The sequence below is a fragment of the Contarinia nasturtii genome, unplaced genomic scaffold, assembly GCF_009176525.2.
Source record: "Contarinia nasturtii isolate CC-2019 unplaced genomic scaffold, AAFC_CNas_1.1 Cnas_scaffold_1240, whole genome shotgun sequence".
Classification (NCBI taxonomy): Eukaryota; Metazoa; Arthropoda; class Insecta; order Diptera; family Cecidomyiidae; genus Contarinia; species Contarinia nasturtii.
The window spans coordinates 47651-64615 of record NW_022198581.1 but is presented as its reverse complement, the minus strand read 5'-3'; the positions used below and the strand labels follow the sequence as shown (position 1 = coordinate 64615).

Here is a 16965-nt window from a genome sequence, read left to right as displayed (position 1 = left end):
AACACTCATCATAATGAATCTGGAAAAAAAAGTAAAAGCGGCAAACCACTTTAAAATTGAACAATTATTTAGATTAAACAATTTTTTGGTTTACATCATTTTTCGTTCATTGTGTGCGAAAATGATGTTGCGATTTGGGAAATGTAAATCTTATTCATTGCATCCAACCATTTCACAGTGTGAAATAATGTAGAAGTAGACGACCGAAAAATGCAAATTAGAGGCATATATATAGTTTTTTTTTATTCGTATTGATCTTCGAAAACAATCGACAACAACGTATATAATGTTAGGTAATGCGTAATGTCTGTCAGACAGACAAACTATTTTCCTAATTGCAGTGTATTTCGCATCTAAAATATTATATACACTGCGAGACACACGACGAAATGACATAGAATGCAAATAAAATCGGTAAATTGATCATTTCCATATGCAAAATATTCGAATGACATTGATCATAACGCAAGAAACGAAACAAATACAAAACAATCAAACACATCACTTTCGGCATCGATGGTGTTTTATTCGTTTTTATATACAATTTATCTTTCTATCTCTCACTCTCTATCACTTGTAATTCGATTTGAGCACAATTCAAGAACAAAGGCGAATCGAGTGTGCATGTGTGCTTTTGAATTCAAGGTTAACAATAAGTTAATTTTATTGTTCAGTTTGGTTTGTTGTCATTTTAACAGTCTCTCTCTCTCTTTCTCTCTCTCGTTTTTGAACGTATGTTATATTGCCGGCGTTTTTTTTGGTTTCGAACAATTGCGCGCACGAGCACATACAATGGCGAAAGATGACGCGATGTGTGCAAGAGCGAGACATATGGACGGTAACAACTAAAGGAAAAATCGGACCAAACCATCCATATATATATACCGTTTGCAAGTACATAATGACTTTGTTTATTTATCACAATGTATTTAACGAACAGACAAGCTATCGACAGTCGAACATAACTTGAAAATAAACAAAAATCAACACAAGATACAACTACAGCTAAAACGGCAATATGCAGAGCGAAAAGGAGAGGCATACATCGCTAGAATAGATGAAAATAGCATCACTGGAAGTGTAGAAGTAAGCCACTTGTTGTTCCACGTTGCATTTGTGAAAAATGGCTTTGAACTCTGCTTATTGTTATACAATCCATATGCATTCAGTATACATTGTCTACATTTGATGCAACAAACATGCGTTCAAATGCGAAAATAATTTTCTTTTCTTTAGCACACATAACCACGTTCTATACTTAGAATATTACGACAATTCATTGTTGCGACGTCTCGTTTTCATCGCATTCAATGCACGATCATTTCAACATTCAACGAAATCTTCACATTTTGCTACTCATGCAGTGTAACCTTGAAACACACTCGATCACGCTACTTTTTATATCAGAATTTTACATAAAATGGATTTTAATTTTTGGAAAATTCAACAATATTGCATTGAAAGTGGAAAAGTTTTTGTGCAAAAGCATTTACTTTCAGGAAATGTGAAACATGTTTGAATGTACCCGAACAAATGCTTCGATAATCATATGATTCTTGTTTTATCTGCAAATCAGCAAGGGATATGTTATTGCTTCGGCTATAATGGCAAACTTTTATTTAAAAAATATGTATGGGTTTCGAAGTGCTAGCACAGCTGTGAAAGTAAATAGTCGAAAATATTCAATTTCAATGAAATTTATTTACGGTTGCCAATTTATTGAGGAGCAGTGTACTTTCTCCGGCAAATGATACTGATGATTTTTACCATTTTTGTGTGCGTAGCACATGATTTAGATTGAAATGATAATTCATGTGTCCAATGTTTAAAGTAAGAAGCGCCAGTCGTTTTGAGCAATATATTTTGGGACGTTTTTGCACTAGATCACGCACAAGGCCATAACGGATTCAGAAAGAAAAATGAAAATAAACAGTTCAGAGAGACACAGAGAGAGAAGATCGGTTGCTTCGATATGCAAGAGTCTTAAATGTATTTGGTGTAATGTGTGTATGTGATGTGGTTTTGTAGATTGACAGAGAGCCGCGTGAATTGTTCGGTTGTCCGCGAAAGCCATCAACATGATGTTTCCTGTTTTCATATTTAAGCCGTAAATATCATTCAAGTCCATCTCATATCGAGAAGTCAATTTACATATGTTTCAATGTGAAGCGGTAAGACAGCCGGAACAGAGGGAAGAGCAATAAAAGCGGGCCAAGTGTTGGTGTTCGAGAGTAAGAGAGCAAGAGAAAGAGAATCGAAGTGTCTACGCGCCAATGTTCTTCTATCTCTCCCTCTCTCTCTCCCCATCTCTCTTCACGGGTTGTTGTAGCTCTGTGAGTTTTTTTTTCGCATTTCATTGATTTATTTCAGCGGAGGTTTGCATGCGCGATTCATTGCTTCATGCCGTTGCTACTTAATAGGCTTTTTATTCGGCATTTACCGGTCGGTTCTGTGATCCGTGCAATGAGATGAGTGCAAGTTGTTTCATACATACTTATACATTTATTCGTGTGTTTTTTCTTCTTCTTTTATTTGTGCGCTTTGCCAGTAGCATGCGAACTATCGAAGCGAAACAGAATTATTTCGTAAGAGAAATGATTGATGATGACAGATAAGGCGAACGAGAGTTAAAGTCAAAGTTTAAAAGCGATTAGCTCGATTGTAGCCATAAAAGAAGCGCAAGAAATGAATGAAAGAGAGCGAGAGAGAGAGATAAACGAAGAGAACAACAATAGAGCAATTGCATTTCAAGATAGATTGAATGTTGAAGGTAAACGGAAAACGTGAAAAAAGGGAGCACATGAAGGCGAAAAAAAATTCAGAAGCAAAGATGGAGAGAGAGAGAGAACTGAGCGGCAATATACAAATTTCAACAGCAAATTTTGCATTTATTCCGACCATCGTTCATTTCAATTAATTTGCTTTAGAGCTATTTTTCTTCTTCTTCTTCACTCGCATTTGTACATTTTTTACGGTTTTATCTTCATTGGTTACTTCATCGTGTTACGTGTATCGTGTGCGATTAGATTTGAGCCTTTTGTTCATGAATTTTGAAATAAAAGGCTCAAGATTAATCAGCCAACATTCACTTGCTGCCATTAAACCCTTTGCCTTTCTCCAATCGTTTCATTGAAAAATGCAAAAAAAGAACTATATCAACCAATAAACCCATGTGAAAATGGCATCCAATAGCAATTTGTATAGCGCATTCCATGCGATGTTCTACTTGCCATCTTCATGAACTTTATCATATTTCTTTTGTTGCTTCTGAGCGCGCGCTCTCCAAGCAAAACTAAATTTCAATTTAAAATAATTTGACGAATTTACCGTTTTTAGTTGCTGTTTCGGGATTTTTTTTTTTTTTTTATTGTTGGCTGCACGCATTCGTTGTGCTTCTGGATTTGCCTGAAGTGGTTCAGTACTGATTTACGTTTATTTCTTCGAAATGTTTTCTCTTGAAATCGTTTCATTTTTTTTCGTGACAAAATAAAAGGTTAATCGCGCACGTACACAGAACGGGAGCAAATCTGTTCTGTCTTTCATGCACGAGCACAACCGAAATAAGCGATAACATATAGAGAATAAAATACACAGCAGAAGAAAAAAGAAATGTATTTAACTCAAAACATGTGCTGAGATCTTAAGACCATCGTGCACATCGGCAATAGCGCAACGATTACCTTGCTTAATGTGAAACGTAGCTGATTTCATTAAACATTGGTGGAAAGATGTCTGTCCCGAGGTTTTCAACATTCGATAGGGCTTGACAAACACTTGAGACGTTTTATTTAATTTTCTTCATAAATTCTCTGCCATTCACTATCCCAAAAAGGCACTTTTTAGGAGTAGAAAATTGTCGATTTCTGAAGTCGCGTTTTTCGGAGGTAGAAAAAAGTGATTCACACAGATGATAGCTTTGAATGATCTCTATGAAACGGTATAAATTGGCCAATTGGACAAGGGTACTTCCACACTGGCCGTTTGAGCGTCAAATGAGATAAAAATACAACTTGTTTGTTTTTCGTAGTAGTGCTCGTTTCACATTAAGCCTAATGACCAAAAAGCTGGCAGTATATTGCTCATTGTGGCGTTGTGTTTCCGTATATGCGTGTATTAGTGTATTGATATCTGAACTTTCGTCGGCAATTAAGCCAGAGCGCCGTGCTCACACCGTTTTTCATTTCAAATTATGGAGAAAAAGATCGGCGCGTACATAAGCATTCTTAATCTATGAATCTTGTGTGCGCACACAATTAGCAGTGCATTATGATCTTGTTGATGGCCTTTTATTAAATGGAAAACGGACTCTGTTGCACGACACCGGTTGACCAAAGTGCGACTTTGTTGCCGATGATTCTATTCTCTCTCTCTCTCCTCTATCTTCCTCTTTCCATCTCTCGTTCGCCAAAAAGATGAAAAAATAATGAATACTGCAATAATGAACTTTGAAAAATTACTTCATCCCATGTGCCGTTTTGAATATGTATGAAGTCTTTGAACACACGGAAGGTTCCTGATGAAGACCATCGTTATTTCCATTGAGAATGTCATTGTCATGTTTGCGCCAACTCAATATCTGCCATCAAACTACCCTGTGCTATCCTATCATACCACACAGTCTGCGTATGCGTGAGTAATTTTATATGTTTTTACCGTGAGTACGTGGCGTATTTTTTTCTGGATTTGTTCATTTTCAATCGTAAAATGGTACAAAAACCGACGGGACAACTCATAAAAATTATGTCACGCTGGAATGTCATCTGCAGCTATATGACAACGTGATCTGGATGGGTCTTTTATCTGCTGTTAACGTTCTATCAGAATTTGAATCATGCCGTTTGTGCCGTTTTTCTTTTTCATTATATATAGTTTTTGACGATTCGATTTGATCTTTCGAAAGATCGCTTTTGAAGTTTTCGTGTTAACACACTCAATTTTATTTTGTTGTCATGATGGTCTCTCGGGGCATCTGTCACATTCAAACCGTATCATTATAAGACATTCCCGACGTTGTTACGTTTTACTCAATTTGTCCACTCTCGAGCCGATCAAGTTTACACACAAGAAAATTAAAGATGAAACAGTGTGCCGAATAACGCATGTTTTACAAGCGTTTGCGAAATATTGACATGGAATGACAAGAAACTACTCGATCTTTTTCCGCAAAACATTTTTTTTTTGTTGTTTGTTCAATCAAATTATAAAAGAACCGAAAAATTTTCAGCTTGATATCAAAAATGTTGAATGAACAAATAAATGCCAGTTTCAATCATAAAATGAGAATATCACTGATCTTTAACCAGTTTTTCCAATGCTAGAGATTTTCAACCGTCCGAAATCTATAAAATTTTCTGCGATTATCACACACAACATCAAATCGTCATAAAATGATATACATATATGGGAAAATTAACACTTTTGTTATAAACAATTTTATGGACTTTGAAAGGTCGTGAAAAGTTGCAAAAAATATATGCGTTTTCGAAATATTGAAACAAACAAAGAGAAACGATTTTTTTTTTGCTTTAATGAAAATGCTATAAAATTCAAAAAAAAATCTGCTAGTGTTCGACGTGAATATGGAGGAAAATGACAAAACTATAGATATTTTGTACGTCATTTCCACCAATGACCTGAATTTTTTAAACCGTAATCATGGATCTTTTGGGATTTTTTTTTTGCTTTCATATTTCGACAACTGAAAGAAGCTTCTCCAAAAGAAAAACGAATCCGTATGAAAAGACACTTAGTAAATGATGAAAAACTGCTACTAACTTAAAACTTTCAAAATGTAAAGGAGAATGTTAAGAAAAAAAGAAAAACGTCGGCAATAGTGAATTTGAAGAAAAAAAAGTATATATGAAAATCTCCAGCACAACACCGTACATAATTCATCCTCCGAAAAAATCACGCAAAATGACATGTGATTTGTTTCTCTCATTAATGTAGTGTTCAATTTTAGTTGTCAAATGCAGTTTGAAATTGGTGTTACATGATATTTCGATAAGTGTGACAATTTTCTAAATTTGGAATGTCGGTTGGTTCATTTGTGATTGCCACTGTAATTATTCTTCATATGAAGTGTGTTAGTGTCTGTGTATTTCTACCTCGAGTGTCTGTCCAGTTGTTTACTATATTCGTAAATCCAAATGCAAACGACTATTCGATTCGTATAGTAAAAAGTCAAACTGTATGTAAAAATTACATTTCATCACATCGACCTCGTATCAGATTCAAACGATTTGTTATAAGCTTTCGTCGTCTCTGTCTGTCGTTCGCTGATTCAAGCTTTGGTATGTACATTGTGTTGCTGTTGTCGTTGTTTATTCTGTAATTGACGCCGTACAGTTTCGTTTGATTTACGATCGTTTAGCCCCTTTGTGCAAAATGGTGTGCCGCTAAAAGTGATAGACACTGTAAATCTGATGAGAAAGTCTAACGATGAGTAATAATGAAATCGCCTATATATCAAATGCGAATCAACATCGTTTTTCGATGCTACGGTGTCCTTCCATCATTCAAGTGTCTGGCAATTATGATGTTGCTACATGATCGCCGTCTCAAAATGCAATTGAATACTGATATGATTGAATAATAAATCGGTAATTATTTTCATTTTGTTCGGACAGTAACAGCAGCCATGCAAGCAGAATCAGTGGGTTTCGTCGCTTGTGATTCTTCCACCGGAATTCGTTTCCAAAAGGAAGTGAATGCAACTGACAAAATCACTGTCTATGACGAATTCTAATTACTTTGAATTGAAAATGTACAGAAAATGCGACTTCAAGAATCTTCGCCCGAACGATTGAATCGACGATTAAAGGTAAAGAAGAAAGAAGTCAACATTTGAAATTATACATAATACGTTGAATTTATAATCGAGTGTGTGTGTGTGTGTTGCAGATGAAGAAGAGAAGTGTTGGATTAAAAGGTGAAAGAAGAAGAAAACACGACAAAATTGATGAGTTCTTTTTCTTTGTTAATCTTTTTTTTTTTTTAATTTTGCCACTTTTGATATAGTCCTTGGTAGAACGAACGGTGTATGTTCGCATACAGTTGTTGCTGTTTTGCTTGATCATAAATAAGAATTTGTCTGTGTCGGAAAAATCGGCGTAGGTGTTAATAGCCGAATAAATTATTTGATTTTATATATTTTTTCTGCTTTTTGGTTTCATCGTTGATGTGGTTCGTTTGTGCACTCTCCATGCTTCAGTATTACTCAATATTTTCCTTATGTGAGTATGACTGTAGTGTGTGCGTGTGTGTATGTGAAAGAGTGCTTGATTGTTACTCAGTTCATTTCCCTGTGAAACAATCATTACAACTCAATATTACGGACTCACTACCGTACATTCTCTGGATCATTTTAACATTGCTATGAGCTTGTTGTAATTTTTTTGTTGTTGCTCTTCGGTTGCATGCTCTTCTCTCTATTGTGAATGAAAAGATTTGCTAATGCTTATTTATTTGTTTTGTTGTCTCGTTACTTCGCATTTGAATTTATTTATTTTTGTTCGTTTTCGTCGTGGGTGCTTCGACTAATTCATCAGTGCAACGATTAGCATTGAAAACGGTTAAACGACTAATGTGTTGACTTAAAGACGACATTTTAGCTTGTGCTCGATGAGAAATTTCCTCCCCTCCATCCAATCGAAACAAAACACATTTGAATCATTTACTTCTTGATTCAGTTGTTTTCTCAGCGTTTTTTTGCGTTCGCGTGCAAATACGACACTAATTGCTATTGTGAGTTGTAAGTTGTGTGCTAAGCGCTGGTGCAAAAGCATCAGCCATGTTAAATGGTCATTATTTGATTTGAAAATGTGAGATCAGTAAGAATTTCTAACATATAGTTGCGGTTGAGTGTTTTTTATAATGATCGCGCGCCAATCTTTCTCCCACTACATCTTTCTCTTGGTGCAGAAGTTGATCGATGTTTTGTCGTAGGGAATCGATCATATATATTTTTTTACCTTAGTTCAGTTCATGTATGCTGTTTAATCGTTTTTTTTTTCATTCGCATTGGAATATAAACAAACGAATGCCATTTCGTGTCACATGCATCGAATTTAATTATGTTTTCATTGTCATTCGGTTGTCAGGCGCAATGCAATTACGTTGATGTGTGTGCGCATTGTGAGTGAGCACGTTGTTTGCAATCGTACTGTTTCACTCTCCAAATAAACTAATTATATCGTGTTTATTGTCATTGCATCACATTAGATGTAGAAAGAAAAAAAATTACGCGCTTTATGTTGATATTTTTACTGTGAGACATTTACATTGGTTCGCTTCGAGATAAACTCTCCCTCTCTCATTATCGCCACCACTTTCAACTGATTCTAATCGATGGTTTTATAATTTGTATCTTTGAAACTATCTTTAATCAGCAGTTGTGTTTTTTTTCCGATTTTTTGTTTCGCAACTGTTGCAAACTTTCATATATGGATGCATATTTGCACGCACTGACAAATGATGTGTGAAAAAAATAAGAACACCAACCGAAAAGCACCGATTTGCGACACCAACCGTTTCACAGTGCCACAAATTTGCATATTGAATGAAAATGCGCACGCCAGCAACACAACTAGCGACAACCATTTAAATTAATTTAATAAATTTAATTTTCGCCAATGTGATAGTAGGAATGTGTCGTAACAGATTGCATATTGTACCGCAATTAAGTCGTGTCGCGATGACGATTTCTTTTCTTTCATGTGTGCTGTTTTGCGTGTTTCTGCCTGCTTTTTTTCTGTCTTGTGCGCTGTTAGTTTTTTTTTTCTTCGTCTGTTCGTGTATGATATTTGTCATTTGCCAATATTGCAATGATTATAGAGCCAATCAGTTGCGTTTAATATTCCACAGAATAATTTCAATAAATAATTATTAGAATATTCTCGTATTGGTGTCGGAAGCACATGGCCACGTGACAATCGATTTCTCAATTAAACACAAAGAACTATACAGCCCCACAGAAGTGAAAAGGGTATATTATCGAATAAAAAAAATGCATTTCCTTAATCGATTGTCATACTGTGTTCTCTTTCTCTCTCTTTCTGAATACATTTCCATCAAATTCATTCCTATTTTGGATGCAACAAATTTGTGATCTATTTAATGAGAAAATCCTACGCATTGTTCTTCGTAACACAATTTTGTGCTATTTTTCATCCGTTGAATACGAGATTCGCGTGTAATGTTTGTTTTGGCATATATATTGTCAATTGTTCTGAATCATTTGAATCGAATTCGCTGAACCTGTTCCGTCTGGATACAATTGACATCCGCGTTGAACCAATACAAATGCTCGCCAAATCGAAGTTGGTTTGGATTTGATGTCATTGTGTACATGGAGGACAATGCGACAGAGAAAAAAACACACACAACAAGAACGACAAACAAAGGAATAAACAAAAAAAGCGAACAACAAGAAATAGATTGCAATTAATGTGTCAATAGGTTAACGTACACACCGATACATACGGATATGTGGACATATTTACATCATAATGGAAATTTTTCGGTGTCGATTTAATTGGTTGCCGTCAGCTGGATGTAAATATACATAGATTTGATTGTCAACTATGGCCGATCCAACAACATACATAATTATTGTTGCCTCTTCTTTTTTTATTTTCATCGATTGATGTTGACAAATCGCTCATTTGTCATTCTGATTCAATTTGTTCAATCAATTGTACGAAAAGATGCTCTCTCGCTATTGCGTTCTGATGAAGCAACAGATGCAAATGGGATGTATTCAATACAAGCAAATGATGTTACACGAAATACGAGCTGCACCTATTTCTCTTTTGATTTTTTTTTATAACACACATCCAGATTAAATATAAAATTGAAAATCACTCAATCAGTTTGTATCATCTCAATGAGCACAGAGTGAACAAAACCAAGGAAACACAATCATTTTATTTCTGTCATACAGAAGCATGAGCACTTTTTGAATCGAACTTTAATTTAGATCTCAAACTATTTATCGTTTAGTGCAACCAAAATCGGTAAGTTTAATTGGTTCTTCATAAACGCACATCTCCCTTTTCAGATTAAAAATTCAATTTTCGGTGAAGTTAGTTTTTTGCTTGAAAAATTGTTTTTTTTTTTTAAATAGGTTTTAGATTATTTTCGATTGAAGTTATTCCCAGAGTTTTCTAGACACTTTTTTCTCTTTTTTACTTGATGTATTAATTTTGCACAAATTTGCGAATAAATAAATTGTAATTTTGTTTTAAACGATTCATTTTTCACCTTGGAATTGAATCGATTCATTTGTCTGCTTCCAACGAAGTGAATAAAAATTGAGTTATCACATTTGAATTGAATCTTTTATTTTGTGGGTGATCCACGATCTTATACATCAGTGTGTCATAATTATAATTTAAAGAAAAAAAAACTAAATTCGTCCAGAAAAAGACATGATCATCGAACGATTTTGAATTTTGGGTTGGGTTTCTCATCGAGCATGTATGTATAGATGTGAAACGAATTACGCATAAATTTATTTACAGTTAACCAAAAGCAAAATATAAAGAAAAGACAACTGAAGAAAACATAAAATTATTATTAAAGTCGTCTCTGTTTTTGGTGAGTGTGTAATCAAAACAAGAGACTCATACAAAAAAAAAAAATATTGAACCGCGAATTCGACACTTAAACGTCAAAGACAACGAATGAATATAAAATTATACGGTGTGCTGTTGAGTCTTAGGCCAATATTTAGGGTTAAACGCACACACATAATTCTTTTCGGGTTTTTTTTCGCTTCGCAACCAAAAACCAAAAATAAACGCCAAAACAGAAAACGGATAAAAATAAAATTCACATACACACAACCGAAAAATAAACGCATTACAAAGGTTCAATCACTTTTCTATACGAATTTTATATTATTTCTTCTTGTTATTTTCAGCATAATTTCATTTCATTGATCGAACGAAAATAAACACAAACAAACCGACAATAAAAATAAAATAGTCAATATGAGGAGAGAAAAGAAAGGTTGAATTAGTTAAGAAGAGTTGTGGTAAGAGGAAATGGGCGCATTGTTTTTTGCTGTTGTTGTTGGATCAATTATCGACATGAGAAGAGTTAAATCACACAAGTCATTTATGTGGACCGTGAAATATTGACAGATTTGAACTGGCGGGCGGTCTTACCACTTTATGGGAAAATGATGAATTAATCATTTTTGGCTATTTGCCACTGTGAAAAAGAAAACAACAACTTAAGGCGTTCCGTTTCTCCTCTGTCACACACTCTCTTTTACGATTTACCGCAGTCAATTTCTGTCAGTTGGATGTTTAATTATCTATATATTTATTATGTATTTAGCACTTTTTGACCATCAAAATAACTGCACGTCATCCAACTATATCGAAGATCGTGATCGGTTCGGTTCGTCTGATCATGTATTTGCATATTATGCACAAAACGCCACGCTGTTTTCAATTGAAGCGCACCACAACAATTCTGACAACTTCCATATTGTACTGGACGTATGCACATTTTTATTGTATATTCATTTTTCTTATTCTTCTTCTTTTTCTATTCTACGTTCACTTTACTCGGCTCTGTGGTGTTAATATTGAGTATTTGTTATTTTCGTTTGTTTGTTTGTTTCATTGAAACGGAAACATTTATAGCGATCGGAAATGTATTTTTTTTTTGTGTTCGTGTGTAGTTTGAATAATATTATGAACTTCATCGTCAAATTTCGTAAGTGTCGCGCTCGCATCGTTTGTGTCAACACACTTGAATCATTTTGCCAAATCTAATTAGCACTTTGTGAACTATCTGTTGAACCGAGTCACCTTTCTTTGATGGTCACGAATGTGAACATGATTTTTCTTTACAAAACATTTGTGATTTTTTATGATACAAATAAACATGTATATTTTTGATGTTGGTTTCCTTTTTGAAGATTCATAACATTTGTTTTAAAGAAATTTTCATTTAATTTTACTTATTAAGGAAAAACATCATAGCAAAGATTTCAATCTGAATCGAACGAGCAGTAGAACGAACGGATGGACGAAAAAAAAACTCAACACACACAACTCGCAGTCGCTGCGCGCGCCTCATACTTTTCGGTTAATTTGAATTGCTAAATCAGAATATTAAACATGAACTTTGATTATGTACTTGGCACAACATGAGTGTGCGCCATGCTCAATATATCCGAATATCATATAAACAACAACAAAAAGAGAAGAAGAAAATAATTTTTTTAAAACTATTTTATTGTCACAGTGTGTTTAACACTTCCATGGGATTTCTCCACCGGGAATTCTTCGGCTTTTATTTTATCGAATTTGGATATTAAACGTTCAAAAATAATAAGAAATTGCATTAGTTTTGATTTAAAAAAATATATAATTTATTCTCATAATAAAACGTATCGTAAAAATATCGTCATATCAAATAATATTGAAATCAAACGATTTCATTTGCGAACTGAAAAATAATTGAACGGTGTCTTTTAAAAGGGCTCTTTTTCACAAGCCATTTAACGTCGTTTGTGTAGTTGACTCAACGTTGACCTTTTTTTATGTGTGTGTTCAAAATCTCTACGTAAAAGCGCACTTCAATAAATCATCGGTAGCAAAACAAACAGAATTTGATAAATTACAAAAATGTTCTATCCATCATTTACTGTCTAAAACAAATATAGAGTTTACAAGTTTACATTTAACCAAGTTTACATTTCTTAGGACGAGATTTATGAATAAAATCGAGTAAAAAAATGAACGCTAAGAATGTTAATTCCAATATGCATTCTAATATATGACACATTTAAACGCATCATACGATTTTGATCTAGATTGTTTGTTGTGTGTGTCCACTTTTTTTCTTTGATTGCAGTTTTTTCTTGCCAAAATGCACGGCACATAAATCTTGTGTATTCCCAGAAAAATCAATTTTTCGGTCTGGCCAAATAAACGAGAGAGAAAAAAAACCATATCAAATAACAAACGAATCGAGAAAAAAACGAATTGACCATTTGATTGATGCAATTTTGTACGGGCACGGGAAAAAAGGAGTCAAATCGATCGTTCGCATCGATATTTGGATCACAAAAAAAAAAACTAACAACAAAAAAAGCCTAATAAAATCCACAAGAATAAATTTTGCGAATGAAAAAAAAGGTTGGCAAGAATACCGTGAATAAGCAGCACTCACAAAAAAGCAACACAACGACTGATGTTATGTGAAGGATATGTGTCACATTTCACGTTGATTTATTGAATTTAAAAAGTTTGTTCGATTTTTTTTTCTTTGCTACGCTTGTTTCTACCTCAGAATTGCGACCACGATGGAATACATATAAGTTTATATATTTATGCATTTAAAACGTATTTATCGCATGCATATTGATCAATCGATAAACAAACGAATTCGCTACCGAGAAATCGAATCGAATTGTTATTTTGCACTCTTCTTTTTGCTGTGTTTGTGTGTCTGTCTCATCTCACAATATGTGTTGCGCACCATGAGTTACATTTATTCAGTTTAATTTTACAACCGATTCGCCTATTTTATATTTCTAGAGAAAAAGTGACCAGATCTCTTATAGTGGCTAGAAGACATCAGATGTTTTCAAGCCATCTCCTATATTCGCCTATATTTTAACCGATACATCGATCAATATTGAACAAATATTCGCATATTTTGAGATATTTTTGTAGCTTGTTTGATATTAAAATGACTTAAAATTTGGTTGACACATCACATATAAAGTTGATAATAAACATTCTTTTGAAAATTGAGCTTGCCGTTTTCAAATATCATGTGTTTCACCTATATAAATGCTTTGAATACTCCAATATTTATTGACATTTTCTATATTTTTGACTAAGCAATCTGGTTGATTATACAATTTACACAAATGAATGCGATTGAACCATAAAACCATGAAATTGAACCATAAAATGATCATTGAAATGTTTTCTATTGTTGAATTTTCGATGAAATGTATTTTTTCCAAATGAAAAAACTTCTTGAATCTACTTTAGTTATTCCGGATCTTTTATTGCGTTGTAAATGCCGTCGGTACATGCGCACTGATCATGTCGAGTATTGAATTGACTCCACCTGTTGCTTTGCCGAGTGAACAAGGATTTGGAGTGAAAAGAGTTTGTTTTTTCCCAACTTTTTTAATCTTTCTTATGAAGAGAGTTTTGCTTGGAATATGTTTATCTTTATTTATTTTTTTATCCCATAATTTTTTTTTTCAGTTTTGCAAGAAAGATATGGAATTAATCTAATTCAAAATAATGTAGTTCCGTGGTTCATTCAAATCTAAAGAAAACCCGTCTTAAAAACTGCGGAGAGTTTTTTATATGAAGCCCGCAGGCGAAAAACACCTTCTTCATTTCTAAAAATGGGTATTTTACATAAATGTAACAAATGGACAGTGAACCCTTGAACGCTCCGTGCAACAGGTATATCGACACAATCCCATGCACTTCCTCTGAAATTGGTGGTCGATATGCTTCAGTGAGTTTCCATCTATTTTCTTTTCTTTCCTTATATCATCAGTATCGTTGATCGTGTGAATGCGAAAAAAAAAACGGAACATTTTATACTATCATTTGTAACTTCACACACGACATACACATGCTTAGGATTGAAACAGAAAGAAAGAAGAATAAAACCGTACTTCCATTTATTGTGTTGTGTATTTCACCAATAAAAAGGAGATGCAACCCTCATATGTGTGTGAGCGACAAACAAAGTATGGATTAAAAAAAATTGAATGTTAATAAACACCAACCTGTATGCATTGTAACCGTCGTGTTTCTCAGTATCCGAATCCATGGTACCAAATTTAATTGTTGCTTTTCACCACGCACTAATGTATAAACAAAAAAGTGTTTTTTTTTTTTTCTTCTAAATGAATTCACAAGTGTTGATCAAATGTTAAATTGTTCGTGTTTTTGATGCACAAAATTGTAGGTACACAATAGTTAAGTCACCCTTTTGTCTTTTGTTGCCCCCCGTGTGATGTAATTTTTTTAATTTACTTTATAAATAAGTTCATAAAATGTGAAAATTCTTAATCTTATCCACATTCACATTTCTTTTGTTAAGTTTTCACAAATTCGTTTCGATAAAATAAAAAAATAAAAACATCAATTTCGAATGAATAATATAAACGAATCACCACCAAACGCGAGTCAGTGCTTAATCGAAATCGAGAGATCTGAACATACGATTGATATTACAGTTATAATCTTAATCACATGATGTTTTTGGCTGTCTGTTTAGGTCTATCATAGTTGAAGATGTTCAAGTAAACTAGCGTTTTCTGTTGATAACGTTTGTTGATTGCTCTGTTCTGTTCACTGCTGTGATCGCTGACAATAAGAGAGATAGAGCAAAAATAAAGTACGCAGGGCACATGAAACAAAAACGTGCCGGCCGATATGTATGGCTACGAATCGAACTCCAATGGAATGATGAAAAAAAAAAATGATCGCTTAATTTGAAAATATCAATTCAACAATTATATCGAATCATATTCATGCGTTGCTTTGCACCAGCGCGGACACATGATCACACGGGAAGTAAACACTTTTCGATTTTTTTTTCTTGTTACTTTCTTGATCAATCACCTTTATAATATGAGTTATTCGCGTTATTATGCGAGCAGCCTGTTCTCTATATTTTCGCTATGTGGAACGGATGGTGGACAAAAAAAGTTTAAAAATTTTGCGATAATTGTTTAGTTTCTTTATTAAATGCAGCGCACTTTTTGTTTTATGTTTTCAAAAATCAAATCCAACACATTAGCATGAAATTTCCATGCAGGATCTCTGTCTCTTGGTTATCGTGGAAATTTTGCAAGCCCTTAATTTCCTCTCCTATGGGCATAGAAATTTGGCACTTTTTATATCCAAAATAAATAGACTGCCGCGAAAAAGGAAAAACTTTTGCAAAAAAATGTAAAGAGTACGAAAAAAAAACAACAGTTGATCACGAAACGGCCAAACGAATTTATTTATTTAAATGAAAACTGTATGAAAATAGATAAAACGGCAAATAACCAGAAAACACTAAACGGGGAATGGAAAATACGTTTAACTTAACTGATTATCATTAAGTGACTGAAGAAACGGTTCAAAAATGTTCGTAAGGTGAAACGCGCCTGAAATTCTCACTCACTCGACACGGTGAGTGTGTACAAGAGAAGCAAGAGTCACATTCGTTTGGTACTCTTTACGCTAGTTCACATTGTTGGATATTATTGTGTCTCGTTTTGGCGCGTTCACACGCGCATACACCTCGTCATTCATCGTATCGTATTCACTCTTCACCGTTTGTGTGTTTTCTTGTCTGTTTCGCTCGATTACATGTGCAACACACACGGGTACATAGTTAAAGAGCGCGACAACGCGATATGCACGCTGCGCTGCCACTGCTCAAACCAAATTCATTTAATTGTATTTGTATGTGTGTGTGTCTGTGTGTGTGCGTGTGGCTGTGCACAAACGGTGGAAGTTTGTGTGAGTTATTATGTACATTGTACACTGTACAGATGACAGTGCTCTCAGTGTCTTGAGCACTCTTCGTGTGATCTGTTGATCAGAAGGTACAATAACTCTTTCAATTATTCCCATATTGAGTGCTGTGAAGTGCGCGACAAAAAACAAAACGCAAAAAATACAAACAACTATAAATAGTTTGCAGCAATTGAGCTTATAGCACAAGGAACGCGAACAGTTTCATAAACAATATGATGAAATTCCGATTTGAAACACTGAAATAAAGGTGTAAATAGAAAACAAATTTGTTTTTGATAGCATCCGATGATAGTATGACTCAACTGTACGAGCACATGATAGATTCGGATTGTTTTCATGATTTGCATCCCATTCTAATAAAAATTGATATTGTACACAGGTGTATGCGCAAAATCGTCACTATTCAATTAAATATCGCGTTTTTTGT

General features: G+C 34.2%; 1 protein-coding gene across 1 annotated transcript in view; it reads right to left on the bottom strand.

The window, feature by feature from the left end:
• Positions 1 to 16038, bottom strand: part of LOC116345380 (putative transcription factor SOX-15) — a 50043-nt gene extending 34005 nt beyond the window's left edge. The window contains exon 1 of the mRNA XM_031774681.1: positions 14789 to 16038. Coding sequence (XP_031630541.1) covers positions 14789 to 14832 — 44 coding nt within the window. The 5' untranslated portion in view covers positions 14833 to 16038. The remainder of the gene's footprint in view (positions 1 to 14788) is intronic.
• Positions 16039 to 16965: the final 927 nt, after the last annotated feature.